Source organism: Monopterus albus, unplaced genomic scaffold (genome assembly GCF_001952655.1).
Source record: "Monopterus albus unplaced genomic scaffold, M_albus_1.0 scaffold51.1, whole genome shotgun sequence".
Lineage (NCBI taxonomy): Eukaryota > Metazoa > Chordata > Actinopteri > Synbranchiformes > Synbranchidae > Monopterus > Monopterus albus.
In genome coordinates, this window is record NW_018127931.1 from 4,713,330 (window position 1) to 4,731,118 (window position 17,789).

Below are 17,789 nucleotides of genomic sequence, written 5' to 3' on the forward strand. Positions count from 1 at the left end.
GGGTTTTTTTGTGTTCAATATATATATATTATTGATTTGGCCTCTTATGTTTGTGCTGTATCCATTCATTTGTCTGTTCAGTTGATTTGTATGGATTTGTCCTGCATTTATTTCAGTGTGCAGACATGCGGGGTGTGTTATATACAGACCTTTTGAATGTGTATTTATCCTTTTGTTGTATAATATGCTTTGATTCTGTGCTTTCCATCTTGTAGAGTCACTGTGTGACTTCAGTTTCGAAAGGAGCTGATGGTTTACCTGCTTTGTTTTATCCTTATTCAATAAAGGAACATAATGTTACACTTTGTGTTTTTATATTTATATGGAATGTGTATTTTATATGACAGAGTATTAAGGCCACACTAAGGAAGAGGGAAAAAGTCATACATTTATGAGGCTGGTTCTTTTTTCCCTAAAAGATGCATATTCTTTTTACAGTCCTGATACATATGACAATGTGATGCTGATGTGCCAAAAGATTAAGTATGTCCTTGATTGTGGAACCATACTGAAGAACAATTCCACGAAATGCCCCACAGCTGTCATTTTAACAACTGTCCTCCTCTAAAACAACGGGTTACAATATTATTAAAGACTTCATTATCGAAGTCTGTGAATTTTCTTTTTTTTTCCCTCTGTGGCCCTAATATTCTATCATTTTATATATAGCCTTATAATCTATGGGAAACTTAAATTATCTAATGATAGCAACATCATCTAAAAGTCATCATTTATCCAAAATGATTGAAATTAATGATCACAAACGTTTAAACAATGACAGTGGGTCTAATTATATGTGATAACAATGTATAGTGTGCAGTGAAATAACTATTGGTTTCCGTTTGTGGTGACTGCTGACTGACATAAGGGATGAGATTAAATAAATCCTGGAACTTAGCCTGGTCTGGAGCAGGCTAGCTCCACAGAATAAATCTCCATGGTAATTTATACCATAACATCCTACTGCCATCTAATCCAGCTTTAGTGCAACCGGATCACGGATAAATTGAGCCAGGATCACCAAGATATCCCGGCTTAATCCCTTATCCGAGTTTTATGCAATAGGCCCCTGGTTGGTAATCACTAAACCTTATTCTATTTTTAAGATAAACAAAGTAAACTTGAAATATTGACCATTCAGGTCCCTCTGCTGCAACAGTTGAAGTGCTGAATTTTTATTGCATGCTTTATGTTTCTTATTGCATCAGAAAATGCAGCAGATGGTTAGTCTGAAAAGCCTTGCAGCTTTAAGCTTAAATGGCTTTATTCCTATCAAAAAAATAGAGCTGCCTTCCCTTGCAAATCAAAAGCTGAAGTGATGGCAAATGTTTGCGTGGTGTGTCTTTGTGATTTTAAGAACTTGAAGGACTCTACTGTTGATACAGTGCTGCTGAGTATCAGAAGGGGGTAGGGTGGGGGTGCTACTCCTGAGGTCCTGAGGTTATCTCTACTGTTTTGAGTATGTTCAGCTCCAGGTTGTTGCGACTGCACCACAGGGTGAGCTGTTCCATCTCCCTTCTGTAGGCCAACTTGTCACTATCTCGGATGAGATCGATGACCGCTGTGTCATCTGCGAGCTTCAGGAGTTTAATAGAGGCATACTCGGAGGTGCAGTCATTTGGGTGGGGGCTGGGGGGACGTGGGGTGACCATGGGGAGAGCAGCTGCTGGGTCTGAGATGTAGAGTTCTGTTTCTCAATCCTACAGTAAAACACATTCAGGCTATCTGCCAGTTGATTGTCTTTCACAGAGAGTAGGGGGGGTGGGGGTTCCTGTAGCCAGTAAAGTTTTTCAGGCTTCTCCACGCAGATGAGGGATCATTGGCTGAAAACTGTTTTTTCTGCTTTTTGGAGTAACTCCTCTTTGCTGCTCTGATCTCCCTTGTCAGTATGTTCCTGACCTGCCTGTACAGGATTCTGTCCCCACTTATGTATGTCTCCTCTTTGGCATGATGAAATTGCTTGAGTTTTACTGTGAACCAGGGCTGCTTGTTGTTGTTGTTGTATGTGCAGAAGGTTTTGGTGGGCGCACACATGTCCTCCCAAAACCTGATGTATGATGTCACACTGTCAGTGAGTTCATCCAGGTCTGTAGATGCAGTCACAAATACAGTCCAATCTGTGCAGTCAAAACAGGCCTGTAGCTCTGATTTTGCCTTATTGGTACATCCCTTCACTGTTTTGACCACAGGCTTTGCTGCAGCTTTAAGTTTCTGCCTATAGTTTGGAATGAGAAGGACCATACAGTGATTGGAGAGACTGAAGGGACAGAGCAATAGGTGTCCTTTATTACCATGTAGCAGTCATCCATTGTTTATTGTATTTATCTCTGGTGAGGCAACTGACATGCCTCCTGTATTTGGGCTGTTCGTGAGTGAGGTTTTCTCTATTAAAATCCCCTAGAACAATGAGTGGAGAGTCAGGATGTTTCAGTTTGAAATATAGTTATCTGTTCAGCCACGTGCTGTAGTGTGCCAGCGTGGGTCTGCAGTGTTATATACACCCTGACCAGAATGAAAATGGACTTGTCCTCAATATAAAATATATACCAGATGCAAATATATCACCATCTTTTAGTTACTGACCTACATTTTAAAGTGTTAAAGGGATACTGCTGGAAAATAAAATATCAAGTGTTGCCCCCTAATCAAATACTAATACTACTGATTTGGTCACACAGTTGCTGTTCTTATCAGTTGCAGGATCCCTTACTGTTGACTGATGTTATTATATCCTCTCACACAGAGACTCAGAAGCAAAATAAAGTTTACTTGATTCATCTCATAAGCAGGATGTAATGAATGAGAGAGAAGTACAGGCCTTAAAAACAAACATATGCAAAGTTTTTTTCCCTGCTCATTTTAAAGGTAGAGTACAGCCTAACAGTATACACATGAATTGTACTGTACAGGAGAGCATATATGTATGTAATTACTTAGCATGGGTGAAGCCAGGGGCAAGTCCAAGTGTGTAACCATAGCAGAGTTAGTTTATTCATACTGTAAAGCTATTTTGCTCAATTTGGGTTAAACACCTTCATCAAGGACAATTACAGCATGGTTAATCACAGGGGAACAAAATAAAAATCATATATATACAGTACACTTTACTATTACAGATAAGCAGGGGCAGATCTAGAACATTTTAGAAGGGCTGGCACATTTTAAATACATGTAAAAACAAAATGAAACCACTAATTCTATGAAATAATAAACCATCCATTATTAAGAAACAAATAACTGAGTTTAAACACTCCCACAACCCTAATCCTAACCCAAAAACACAGTGGCCATGTTTCCACACATTTTAATAATAATAGAACTGGAGTAAAGGTGCAGCAGCTGCTCTTAAAAGTTGGATAGGTCCTTAAGCTCTGGCTAATGAGTAGAATGTCAAATAAAGAGCATAAAAACCTAAAGGCACCAAAACAATCTTCGCTACAATTTAACTCAACATGTGTGAGAGATATCAATTGTTTCCCTATTTTAGAACAGCTAAAACTTTGTTGCCGCTGGGATAATGAGAGGACAGAATGAATAAAATAACTTCTCAGATGACAAGAAAGCAATTAATTATGGTTATCAGGCTTATATTGATCATTTTGCAGTGTCAGGATGCCTACTCTATCACCACTTGCTAACCTCTAAAATGGGGCGTATCTTCATATGTGTGTATGAATTAAAGAACTATTTCTGCAAAGTAGCAGCAGTGAGGTTTGTTGTCACTGAGGAAAGAGAGTAGACTACTACTCAGGCTGGAGGTGCTGCCTGCAGCATTTCTGCCATTGCTCAGTGGTGCCTGGAGACAAATTATGTGTGAACATGTTGGTTCCCACCACCTCTTAGTTGGAGCAAATGCTGCAAGCAGCAGACAACTGTTCACTGGGGTGTGTATGTACAGTATGTGTGAGTAGATTTGTGGGTGCATGTCTCAAATGAACATAAGTACTGTATATATTGTTTGGCATATGTGTGTATGTTATACTTTATGTGTACAATAAGTGTGAAAATGCCCATATCTGTGCATGAGCATCAGAGCCTGAACATCTGTTCTTACAGCTGCTGTATGTTTGTGCTTATGTATTTACTGTATATGTGTGTGAGATAAGTTTACCCTCTTGCACAAGCTTTTGGAAGCTCATTCAAGACTAGTTTTTTTTTGTCACGGTGTGTAACTGGGATCCACTTAAAGGACACATCACACAGAACAGCACTAATCAAGTAGTAAAAATGTTGGATTGAGGACAGAGAAACACACTTTACACTAAATGCAAATAAACTACTTTTGTAAAATGTTGTATGGTGAAAATCCCTTTTTATGATAGTCTATTGGGGGGGTTGTCTAATTCCAAATAAAACAGTACAAGTCATTCTAGTTACTGACTGAAAACTAAATGTTCAAATACTACAACATTCCTCCCTGTGGTGATAACTGAGTATCACAAAAACATGACAACGTTTAGTAAAATGGACAAACAAAGCGCATATCACAATATGAAAGACCTGTATGAAGCACTATAAAAGTGTATGAATCAGCTAACCTAATAAAATAAAAGAGCTGCATGGAGTAGTTACCTTGTGTTTTTTTTCTGTGGTGACCCTATTCCACTGTGGCCCGGAGAACTTGCATATCGTGCTGTGAGACTGTGGAGAGAGCAGAGGAGATGACAGACAACACAGTTTGACAAGGAATGAGACCAGTATCCTTCTGAAGATTTATGAATGTGATAATGTGAGTAAGACGAGGCATACAGACATACAAGTAGTAGACAGAAAGATTTGGCATAAGAGTTGCTGTTTTTTCACTGTGTTTACAAAGCGTATATTCTACTTGCAAATTAGAGACAAAACCACACAAAATAGAACAAGAGACAAATATTGTACAAGTATTCAAACTTAAATAAAAATATCCTTCACATAGTTACAAGGCTCAGCTAATTTATGCTAATGTTATTTGCCAAATTGATTTTTTATTTTTATATTTAGCTTGGTTGCTGTTAACATGTAGTAACATTAACATGTTTATGAAGGCATTTTCACGTGTAAGAGTTTTCTGTGTAATTTATAAAAATTATTTAAAAAAAATGAAAATAATTTAAATGACCACAGGAATAATAGCTGCTAACAAAGTGAATGTTGTAAACTCACCATAAGAATAATTTCAATAGCAATATCAAAGTATGGTTATAATATGCTTAATTTCCGTAGTTTTAGCTAAGATAACTTCTAGAATCATCCACACAAAATGATGATTGTACTTCACACCTACCTACTGCAAGGTTAACAGAGCATAAAGTAACACCATTTTACACAGTGAAGCCCCCTTTCATATAGTTTAACAAAAATATTAAAACCCTTAACTACTACACCACAAATAAAAAAATAATAATTGCACACTTACTCCTTGCTCCCACAAGCTGAGAAACTTTGTTTTCCTAATCACTTCCTATTGATGAGACAGCCACACAGCAGTAGTTCAATAAGTTCAGCTGTAAGACTGCTTTGTGCTCTACAATGACTAGAGTACTTCAACTAGTTATGCTTCAGCTGAAGGCCAGTGGAAGCCACAAACACCAGAAGTCTGTTTAGATGTCCTTCTTTTCTGACAAGGGGGAACAATTTACTCTCTGTTTTGTGTTTGTGGGCTGCTGGTTTGGCGTTGGTGAGTGACAGTGCATGGAGACAATAAACTACCTATACTGGGAGGCTGAATGACGCACTGCAGTCATCACATCTAATTGTCTGCACAGTCTGCTCTAGCTGTGCAGCACTCAATAACAAGATCTGAGTCAGAGTTGCATGGCACTGAATATAAACAAATGTCAACATTTGCTAATGCCAAAATTTTAACATTTCATGCATTTAGCTGACACCATGACCCATGAGGGAATAAAAAGAGTAGAAAAAAGGCTACTAGAAAACCAACAATACAGTAATTTATATTGCTATGAGTAGATTGCTGGAAAATATAAATGTCTTATATATGTATATATACCCAAATTTATGTTACAAGGACTGTGACTTTTATAAAGCCTGCTGCTGATGACTTTTTGGCAGCTTATTATTCATGCATCATTTCCTTTTATGCAGAAGTACAGTAAAAGGGGAACAGGTTCAGGCTTTGCCGAGGGAATTTCAGTCAATACACTGAATAAATGCAATCACTCTGTACGCTAAAATCAGTGGAGCAACAATGTGCTGTTTAATGCTTTGCTCACAAAGGTCAAACTCTGAAAAACAAGGATAATTTAAGGCGGTAAGCAGAATTTTAATTGTCTCACTCACTAAATGTGCCTTTAGCTTCACTGTGCCTTGCTCTCATAAACACAGATGTAACGACACACATGCACAGACATTCTCCTTTTACATTGCTACCTCTACACAATTAACCTCACTTTTAAACCCTCTGCAATGAGGCACAGAGTAACTATACATTTCTGACTGACCCTGCAGATTTTCATGATGCAGAGTTATGCTAACAAGCTTCAGAGAAGCCAGCAGAAGACAGGGGAAACAGTTCCAAAGCAGCTTTCTATTATAGTGGTGAGCACCTTTGTATCATGTTGTTAATGAAATATATGATGCATGCACATTGGTTAATTATGTCTGGCAACTAAGTATTAGTAGCATGTTTTGTGCTCTATTAAATATTCTAAATGGCACTTAGTACACAAAAACGAGAGATTAATGGAGCCAGGCACACTGTAAAATGCATTTTCAGCATTTAAATGAATAAAAGGATTGAGCTTAGATTTGTGCATCTTTGTCTTGTTGCTCTCGTTCTGTCTTTTCTTTCTTTTTGTTCGTATTCAGAGTGGGAGTGTAGTACAGGGCTGTTAGCAGGGAGGAACATGGGATATCTTCAAAGGCAACAAAGGTCACAGAAGTCTGAGGGAAAGTAGTGCAAGTGCAGCCAAGAGTTATATATGACAACAAAACAAAACAAAAACAGGGGTGCTGTGGTGCACAGTTTTTCCACTACAAGACCCATTCTGACCTCCTTGCTCCACCTCTAACTTTAAGAAAAGCAATGAAATATGAAGGTAATGGTACAGAATCTCTAGCCTGGAGTGCTTATCCAACCCACAACATTTAAGATCTTTCCAATGTGAAAAAAGAGACACCAGAACTCACTGGGACAAGATCTAGGAGTGGGGTAGTAATGATGAAGAGGTGGGGTACAGTCTGTCACTTTTAATCAAATACAACATACATCAACAGGGCCTCTGTCTAATAGTCCATGACACTGCAGAATATATCCAAGCGATACTGGATGCCATCACTGCCCTATTCAAAATGAATAATATAGGTTTCGGCTCAATTACTGCCACAGCTCTGAGGGCAGATGCAAACTGATGAGTTCTAAACCCAAAATGGCAGCCACTCTGGCATTCAGGCCTGCATAATGACAACAAGTAATGAGTTATGAGTTGTCATCTGACTTTGCATCTAGGGGGAATCTGTTCAAACAGTTTGATGCTACTACAAGTCTTGTTGCTTGAATGCAGACACACACATAAAGTCACGTATCTATTTGAGCATGTGTCACAATCAACTCAGTATCTACTGATTAGGGGTTTAGGTGGCCAACATGAACCCCAACATCACAGTTCATGTCTGGCTGGGAATCCTTGTTAGTACCCATCTTCCTCAGGTCCTTTGTTTTGTGTCACTTCTTTCTTATCATCTACTTAAGACATACAGTAGAATATCTGAAAATATCTAAATTAATCATATTAATATATTCTGATTCAGCACCACCTATGGTTAAGCTAGAAGTGCAGAATTTAAATCAGGAGAAAGATGGTCACAGTCAAAAAAAACAACTTTGACTGTTGTAGTAGTCAGGATGTAAAACAAAGTCAGGTGATATGTCTACCCATCTAGCCACATCTTCCCTAAGAGGCTTTCAGGGCAATAATCATAATACACTACCTCTAACTTTGCATCACAAAACAACAGTCAGTTTGTTGAACAAAAGAGGTTGCATGTCATAAATTTTAAGTCTTCAATATCTCACAGAAATTTAAATATTGCTTTATACTGTATATGGCAAAACAATTGTCTAATAATTACCTAAATAAGTACAAAAACAGATTCAGTTAGTTTGTTATGGGGATGGAATTAATATACAATATCAGTTCGTCATGTGTATAGTACAAAATATGGCTTTTATTGTGTAGTATACCACTTATCAAACAACCTGTTGCCAAGACTGATAAAGAACTTCAACCAAAATGTCTCAGTGAATGCATGGCAAAGACCAATAAGTTACTGATATCTATCAACAATGTATGACAAAAAGGTACAAGAACTATTCATGATGTATGACAACCCAGAATAACAACCAAGTGTAACCACACAGTTTACCAGTTCATGATGCCACAGACACTAATCCATCATCCTCATATCACCCTGTGTTTTCCAAAAAGATCCAAACTCCATTCCTTGAATTCCACCACACACTGGACAAGTTACTACTATACCTAGGAGATGAGCTGGGCTTGGTCAGAATGTTGGCTCTCCCATATGGCAAACGGGTCTTTCTGTCGCGAGACACGGCAGTAGGGAGGCGTGACGAGTGCCAGATCAGGGGGTCAACTTGTTCACCCCAGGACATGGTGAGTTAAAGAAGGAGGGTTTTCTGTGCCCTACCAGGCTGTGGCCCCCTGCCTTCTGAAGCTCTGAAAACCTCCTGTGGCTCCAGACTGGTGTGCTTTGACCAATAGGGAGTTCCCCTCAGACACGCGCACATTCACACACATCCCATCCCCTGCTCCAGAAACACCAGTTAGGCCAGCTGGTGCTGTCTATAGAGAGCCCTCAACACTGCCACTATAAATGTGCAGTTGACCAAATGTGTGAGTGTGTGTCTCTGTCTGTGTAAATCTGTCACATTATCTGTCACACAAGATAATTTGATCATTTAAAAAGCTGAACAATTTTTTATTTAAAACACCCATCTTGTCTTTTATGAAGTTATTCAGACATGCTAAATCTTCACAGTCGACTGGAGCCCACAGGAATTTATCACTGTGGAAAATTGCAGTTACATACATTTTTTTAAACAGATTTAATTACATTTCACTCTTTCGAAGGTAAAGATAAAAGAAAGTCTGCACACCAGCCAGGCATGTAGTCTCAAATAAAAGAACATTACAGATCTTTAATATAATTTTGGGTTGACATGGTACAATATGAAAAGTGCAGAGAAAGCAAACCTAATTGTCAGTTTGTGCTCTGGGTACAAGCTATGCAGCTGTTTCTTTATATAAACTCAATTTCATATGGTCAAATGCAACACACAAGACATTTACAATGCAGTGATTGTTATCCCTTTTAATCTCATCTTCCTATTTTACTTACTGTTAAATAATATACTGTATTTTTTTTTACAGGTGTGAATAGTACAGTAACTGCAGTTTAAGAACTTTAAAGAAACCGTTATCACAAAGCAAACAGATGTTCTCCAACACTGCACTAGAAACAGAAAGTAGAGCATGGGATGTCATTCTCAGCAGAATTTGGTTCAAAAACAACATGGAAAAAAATTATTTGTGTCTGATATTTGACTCACACACTCATGATCCCCTGGCTCATTCTAAATTCATCACCCTGACACACACACACACACACACCCACACACACACACACACACACTCCGGAACTGCAGGAGTGTTGAACGTGATATAAACCACTTAAGATTCATTTACCAGCCTGGACTGATGCAGTGGTGTGCTTCAGACTTTGTTGTTGGGTGTGTGAGAGTATTCTCCACCTGCATACACACGATACACTGACCTCACTGCTACCATTTTCTAACTCGTCCAAACAGAGTGAAGCTAAGGCTCTTGACAGTATCATCTTACCCACATACCCTCTCCTCAAATGATGAGACACACTGATCTTGTTGCACTGATTTTACACACATACACTGCAACAGAGTCACAAACACACAGCGAAATAGAGTGAAGGTACAGTAACTTGATCTGGTCAGAGGGAATGCTGCTTATGTGTGGCATGTCAGCCCTTCCTTTAGAAGCTCCTTTGCTGTGTCTATTTACATCACACAGAGACATACCTCCTTTGCTTTTACTGCCTTTTACTGCTTCGCTGCCTGTATGCCAACACTTCTACTGTACAGCGCATGTCTTTATATTAAAAACAATACTTCACATAGGCTACATAAAAAAGTTTAATAAAGAGCAAGAGGCACAGGCAATAAATAATTGGAAGTGGAAACATGCCAACTTCACTATGATTCAAAGGCCACAGAGGCCATTTGAGCAGTGTCTTCAAGATTGGCAGATCCACTGCCATTATTAACAGGTAAACTGTTCTACAGTTTTGGGGCACTTGTGTCTAGCCCTTCGTACAGGTAAAAGAAACTTATTTGAGGACCTCATGGATCTAACTGGCTTGTGCCACTGCAGGTGTTCACCGAGGTAAGAAGGGGCCAATCCATTAAATGCCTTAAAAACAAATAACAATAACTTAAAAATTTCATATAGTCAACCTTTGATGCACCATCTCTTAAACGGAGTAAAATGTCAAATTTTGTGCACATTCTGTAAATTCCTTTAGCAATATCTAGTGGACCAGTCTTTGTACTGCAGCATCATGTCATTTTTGTAATGATGGATAAATTGTTTTTAAACTTTCATTGTTTAGATTATAATTCTATAGAAAATACACATTATTCACATTCTGGTGGAGAGGTTTATGAGAAGATTAGTACCACTCTAACATCTGTGTGTTAAACATGAGGTTGTTAGCATAGTTTAGCGCAAAGACTGGAAACTGCTAATCAAATCTGCGTACCAGCAACCTTTTAAACTCACCAATTAATTTGTTATATCTCATTTGTTTAATCAGTGTAAAAATGGCAATACACCAATACTGGGGGTTATGTTCAGGAATATTTCTTTTAGTACATTAATAAGCATTAAATATGCCAGTAGATGGATTTTACCTCTGCTTCCAATATTTATGCAAAGAAAAAGCTAAAGCTAACAGCTTTATATTACATTTTTTAAAATGTATATATAATGGACAGATATGAAAGTCATTTAAATGTTGTAATTTATGTCTATTTATCTCTCTAGAGTGTTTGTGTTGTGTTGCGAGTTGTACTTCCCATATAATCCAAAGCTAGGACTGCACTAAAAATATAAATCTAATGTAACTCCTTGATTTTTCTGTCAGGCAACTTGACTTGTCCCTGTGGAAACTTCCTTATGGAGTTGATGCAGCAAAGGCCTTCTGAGCATTTAATGAGCAACATCTCCTATGAAGGCTGTTGCTCCTACCTATCAATTTCCTGTTTATAAAAGCTCTGGGCCTAATTAAGCATTCAAAAGTGATAAATCACCTGACCTTCATTCCAGCATGCATCCTAAAAAATATTTGGACCACTAATTCAAACCACTAACATTAACTTGCCTCTCTGCCTTCTAGGATATCTCTGCCCCAGATGAGACCAGTTTTTATTTTTAGTTATCATTTATTTAATTGTTTGAAAAAAGTGAATTTAAAAAAAGAAAAATACTAGCACCATATCACTGTAATACAAATGCATACAACTTCTCCACCAGGATAACATACCTGGACTGCATCTCTTGTGTTTTGAGGCTGCTGGTAGATGGCGTGGTGTTGCTGGTCTGCTGGCTGAGCTCCACCAAGGACTGGTAGTACTGCTGCTGTTGCTGCTGCTGCTGCTTGTAGCGCGACAGAATGAAGAAGAGGCCCAGGATGCTCTTTAGGTTGCCATTCCGGATCTCTGGAGGGACAAAACCAAAGGAAATTTTAAGCTCAACATATGAATTCATCCTGCATCCATCTTGTGTTACAGCTGCATACTGTGATTTACAGCCTGTATCTACCTCCAGCTGAACAAATTAATTTTCTTGGGATAAAGTCATTTTTGCAAAGGAAGTTGTGCAGAAGTTGTTTTTCATTTTTCTAGAACCAAAGCAGTGTCCTGTGACACTTAAAAAATTACTTTTTTCACACAATGTATCATCTTTTTTAAAAGTGCTCATACTGTACTTTTTAAAATCCACCTGGGGATAGAACTCAAGTATAGCTGTTGTGCAGCAAACATAATTTTTATAAGAGCAATTATAAACCAGCTTCCACTGGAAGTGTTACTGATGTACTATATAATATGCAAAATCAATTAAATGTATTCAGCATGAAGTAACACTTACTTGCTCACAAGAAACTGTAGTCACAGATCCAGACTAAAGCATCTGCTCACATACATAAGCTAACACGGAGCTGGGTAGATTAGGAGTGAAGCATGAGGACTGGCTAACATCTGCTCTGAGCCAAACAGCCAAAAATATAAAATACAACAGGAACTGTATTTAAAATACAGTTCTGCTTTTGCCATGAAATAAGGAACTCATAGTACGTTCACAAGTGCTGTTGGTACAGTGGTGGGATACTGACACTAATGACACATTTGTATGTATTAAGTTCACTATCAAAATTACAACTAAAGTGCAATAACCTAGCAAACAGCAGCAGAGATAATGGCAACAGAAGACTGAAAAACAATCATTCAACATATATTCAAGCCAAAATTCCAACAAGTTATCCCTCTCCTTTTTGTTTCTTATGGCGTGTTTACACTATTGCGACAAAAAGACTTTTGTGCACACCTTGGCATTGTTTTATATGTGTTGTGCCGCAAAGCCTCTGTGCAGATGTCTGTGGTGCCCAGTGTGAAACGGGGGTTCACCGAAAATTCAAAATTGTTGAACTTTGACCCCAGTTGCACTGACCTTTGTGTGTGCAGCCAATCACTGTTGACCACTGCTTGAACTAATGTGAAACTGGTTAGCCTAGTTGTGTGTTCTGATTTTCCCAAACTGTACAATAACATATGATCATCATATCAAGACCAGATAAAGAACCTATTTAACCAACAAAATACCAAGTTTTTTGAAAAAAAAAAAAAAAGAACACAATTTGAGCCTCTAAACCCTAGTGATCTACTACTAGCACCATCAGCATTGTGGTTAAGAAAGCGCCATTTTGTACAGCACCTCATGAGAGTTTCTACTTGAGTTTTTGCACCAACCAGTGCAACCAGTACTCGTAGGTGTGAATATGAGCGTGAGTCACTGTCTACAGGATAAGCAGTATGGCGGATGGATGGATATTCATATTTCCAAGAAACTGCAGCCTTGTAGATAAAGTTACCTTCTGAATATCCTGAGCTGGCAACAACAAAGAAAGCTCTTTATCAATGAGCAAGTTTGTCTGAAATGGTAATCTTATCCTCAATAGTTCTTGAGTTCATCTCAGACAAACCTCAAACAAATGCATCTCTAAAAGACTCCTGCACATACAGCCATGACAGAACTTGAACAGTCACAGAGGACACAGAGGAGGAAAAATTGATCATTGTGGCTAACGCACCCATTTGTGAAATCAACTTTTCCTATCAAACCCTCAGTGAGGGCTGGCACACAAAACCAAAGAAAGGATGGCAACAGCTGACACAGGGCTTTTTACTTTATTTTTCAATCTGGTGAGACTCAAACATCCCCAGCCATCCATGGCTATGCTGTTTGGAGTCTGTGAAAGTTGAAGGAGATTAATCTCTTGGGGGTGTTTTCCATTTTCTAACTATTTATACTGGGCCTAGGAGAGTCTGAGCAGCAGGGAGAGACAATGTTGCTGATTCAGCCAACCAAAGAGCTGCTGTGGACTGAAACTCTTGGCAAATGTTAAACGCTATAAAAATGATAATGATGAGAACAATATGAGGAATAATATTTCATCATTCCCAAAATGGAAGTTGCTCCTTGAGGTGAGGGTCAGCTATAGAACAGCTCATTTTAATATTTTATGTCTTGGAAATATAAGCTAGGTTACATTACCAACCAGGCAGTTCAGCAGCTGTCCTGAGGCCCTAGAGCTCCAGAATTAATGCTTTGAGTTGATTTATTTGACAATGATGTTGGGAATGCACAACTGCGAATTTAATAGGCTACTGGATATTGCCGGATACAAGCAGTCTACTTGTCCATTAAGGCTTTAGGAAGGTAGTGCTGAGTCTAATATTAGTTTTACTGGTGGGCTCAGATTCACTGACATGTACAGTATCAGCTTGCTTTTATTGTTTTCACTGTCAAATCTTTTCATCACTTGCTCCAAGGTTGTCCTCTTGTACAAAATGAATCTATACCTATGTTGTTTATGCCAGCTAGTTATTACGACCAATAGTTACATATTATAGTTTTGGCAACCTCTAGTGACTGTAGTAATTATGACACAAGAAAAGGAATAAGTTAGGAGGTGTAGTATATAGAGCCACAAAATCTGTTAGGAAAAAGTTGGGGTAGATGACTGGTATATAAAACACAGAACTCTCCACAGGTGAGTGGGGCTCAATGCCTGTGTGCAGTTCCACCCGCAAATGTAGGAGCACTATTTCATGAGCTGTTCCTATGGGCCATATGCATATGAGGTGTAGGAGACAAATGATGTTACCATGGTAACCAGCAACAGTGAATTGTCATGTCATTAGCTACAGCATAACTGCACTCCATTAGCTTAGCCACTTTTAGGTTGGTACAGATGCAGCCCATTTAGAAAAATATTACTTACAAAGGACAACATGTTTATGAAACAAATTCTGGACTTTGACTCTTTTCAGGACAAGAAAGGATTTGTGAATCTGAGCACTGCACTCTTCTCAGGCATTAGAAGGGAACAGAAATGGCCTGTAAGTGATGTCTCTCAACAAGCCTGTTTCCTCATGGCTAAATTTGCACCATATACCTAATTTTGTAAATATGATCAATAAATATTTTTCACTATGTTGATTTAAAAAAAACAATTTTAGTGTCATTGCATTTGCTAAAAAATGTATTGGCCTAGACCGTGCAATTTATTTTAATACTGAAATCTCAAGCATCCTCACCAGTAAGAACAAATTAACACCTTACCGACTCTTCCTTCTAGAATTACTGTATATACTGTACTATAGGAGAGATAGAACACTTTAGATATAATGATTATCTGCTTGTCATCTGACCAAAGCTTTGTGTGTGTCTGAACAAGTCTCAGTGCCACCTTTTGCTGTTTTTTGCACACTTTTTTAATTTTTAAGAGTTTTGGGAAGTTGAGGGAGTGTAAAAGATAGCCGGATTCTCTGAGACAGCGATAGGACATTGGTAAAACTCCCGTTGGACATTTTTGTCAATAATACACAGTCGTTTGCTGTTCCTGCCGCTTTGTAGCAGTGTAGTGGATATATATTTCTGCTTAGCCCTTACTCACTGAAAATGTGCCTTTGCATCTGGAAGGCCTATTACGTTTGTGATGTTGTTTCATTCAGCATTTTTTGAGAAGTTATTTAATGTGTCTCAGAGGAGGTGGGAGGAGGTGAAAAAGATTCTAGTGTGACTTAGTAATACAAAGTATAATAAAAATACTAACTCATACTTTCTTGGGTTTAACCCCAGACAATACATGTCCAAGTCAGGAGCTATCTTTACAGTTTATCTCTTATTTCTTCGCTTTTGCTGATGATCTTGGCTTCTCTCTATTTAATTATGCGTCCCCAAATAAGACCTCAAAAACAGGTTTTCTAGCCAGCCTTGTTTTGCATTCAGAAAGAATAGGAAATACATTGAACTTTAACATAAACATCTTCTGGTCAGAGAGGTGTACCCCTTGCTAACCCAACACAGATTAGTTGTTAAATAGTAGTAGGTTGAGTCATTATGTAAGTTAAGGTTATATCTAATCTATTTAAAAATGTTCCTGCATTTGATATAGTTTTTGTGCTACAGGATCACGTATGAATTTGAGTAGGTGGAGCATTTTAATTTATAGTAACACTAAGAAGCTGTGGGATAGTGCACACAGAGTAGTGCTTGTAACTAATCACATTCACAGTCACTGTGCTAATTTGTTTAGAAGGTATAATGCTAACATGTCCAATATACAGTATATAGTAGTTTAGTGAGTTGGCACGCTAATGTTTTCTAATTATCAAATAAACACTAGGTGTTTTCCATTGTGCATACTTCTCTGTACTTGTGTTCTTGGTGACTTAGAAGCGTCATCAGTCATAGCCTAAGTACTGTTCCAGTTCTGCCACCAGTCAATTACACATCAAAAAAACAGAAATCTTCTTATTTTATAGATTATACTTTGGGAGCTGACTTGTGTGAACTTGGGGCCACTAACTATCCCAGAATGCATGGTGTGCCAGCTGTTGGAGCTATCATCCTGCAACTTGTATTATTCCACTTTATAAAGTTTAGATTTTTTTTCAAGAGAGAAAGTAACATTTACATTGAGAATATGTGGTAATTTTAACAAAGTAATGCCAATTTGAAAATTTGCTCCAAGCCTTTCAGAGATGTCAGTAACTGCTAGCAGATCAGCTAGCTATAATTAGCAGAGTCTGCCAGCAAGGATGCTGATCCTCCAATTGACTGCATCCTCCCATTCAAATTTATCAAGTCTAAAGTACTGGAGTCTGCACTTGGCGTACTTACCATTACTAAAAACGCCTACTACATACATCCAAGGCCGTTATTAGTTTTGTTGTATTTCATCATAAACCAGTATATGTTATAAATTGTCAGGTTTGCCCGGCTGCACCTTCCTTTCTTCTCTTTTCTCGCCCTAGTCAGCTCCCTCACACTGATTATTTGATTAGACACACCTGCCCTGATTTTCTGACACTCATCAGCTGCACCTCTTTTGTCTCACTCCTCATTTATACTCTGCTCACCCATCACTCCCCTGCTAGTTCTTTCTACGTCGTCAGACCTCCCTAGGATTATCGCTCTTTCTTGTTTACTCCGTTATTCTAAGTATGTTTGTGTGCCCAGGAGTGATTCCTACCCCTGCAGCCCGGTCCATCATCACTCCACGTACCATAACTCCTGCTACTGCTGGTCGACACCCGGTTATATTCACCACTTCACTTTGTATATATTGATGCACTACTTAAACACTGTAAATAAATCTTTGCTTGCACCGAAGCCAGCCGCCTGGGTCTGCTGTTTTCTCCGCTCGCTCACCCTTGTGTCAAGCGTATCCCTAACATAAATGAAAGAGAAAAATATGCCAAAAAGTAATCTCAATCAAAGCCACACATAATACTGTAATTTTAGGATCTGCCACTTTGTTCAGTGTTAGTTCTTGAGAATGAGTAGTTTCTTAAATTTCTCACATCAGATTTGAAAGTTCTGGGCATTTTCTCTTTACTTGTTTTAAAACCTCTTCAACAAGATCAGTTTTTCCAAAACTTTGGTTTATAGCCTCCCATCAGAAATGCAAGGGGACTGCACATCAAACATTCCACTTTATTTTATTCCTATGCCTTTTGAAAAAGTTAATAAAAACTGCAGATGCCAGCCAAAAAAATCTGAAAAGCCTTGGGCTGATTCAATTAAATATGAGAGGGCAAACACGGCCATGCAATTCAACTCGCAAGTGTATGCCACACATGCACAGTATGCCTTGAGAGGCTGACAAAGGCAGAGAGTGAGAAAAAAAAATGATGAACTGATATAGCAATGAAATGCACCAGCAGCAGTGATGGACACAGTATCCAAATAGCTCATTTATTTACAGACCCAATTTAAACTTCAGGACTTGTGAGTCACTTTGTTATTTTAAGTGCTGTAGTAGGGGGGCACAGAATTTAGAGGTATCGGTCAATGTGTCAGGCTGCCAGACTATTTCTGCTGGAGGACAGGTCAAGGGCACACTCCCCTCTTTAAAGGGGAGCAGAATTAATATGGGGTCTAGGC

The 17,789-nt window shown here is 38.5% G+C and overlaps 1 protein-coding gene across 9 annotated transcripts in view; it reads right to left on the minus strand.

Moving 5' to 3' along the window:
- nav3 (neuron navigator 3) overlaps positions 1–17,789 on the minus strand; it is a 495,508-nt gene that overhangs the window by 112,939 nt on the left and 364,780 nt on the right. For all 9 annotated transcript variants that reach the window (XM_020601356.1, XM_020601357.1, XM_020601354.1 and 6 more), the window contains 2 exons: positions 11,602–11,776; positions 4,573–4,641 (listed from right to left, as the gene is read on the minus strand). In XM_020601356.1, coding sequence (XP_020457012.1) covers positions 4,573–4,641; positions 11,602–11,776 — 244 coding nt within the window. The remainder of the gene's footprint in view (positions 1–4,572; positions 4,642–11,601; positions 11,777–17,789) is intronic.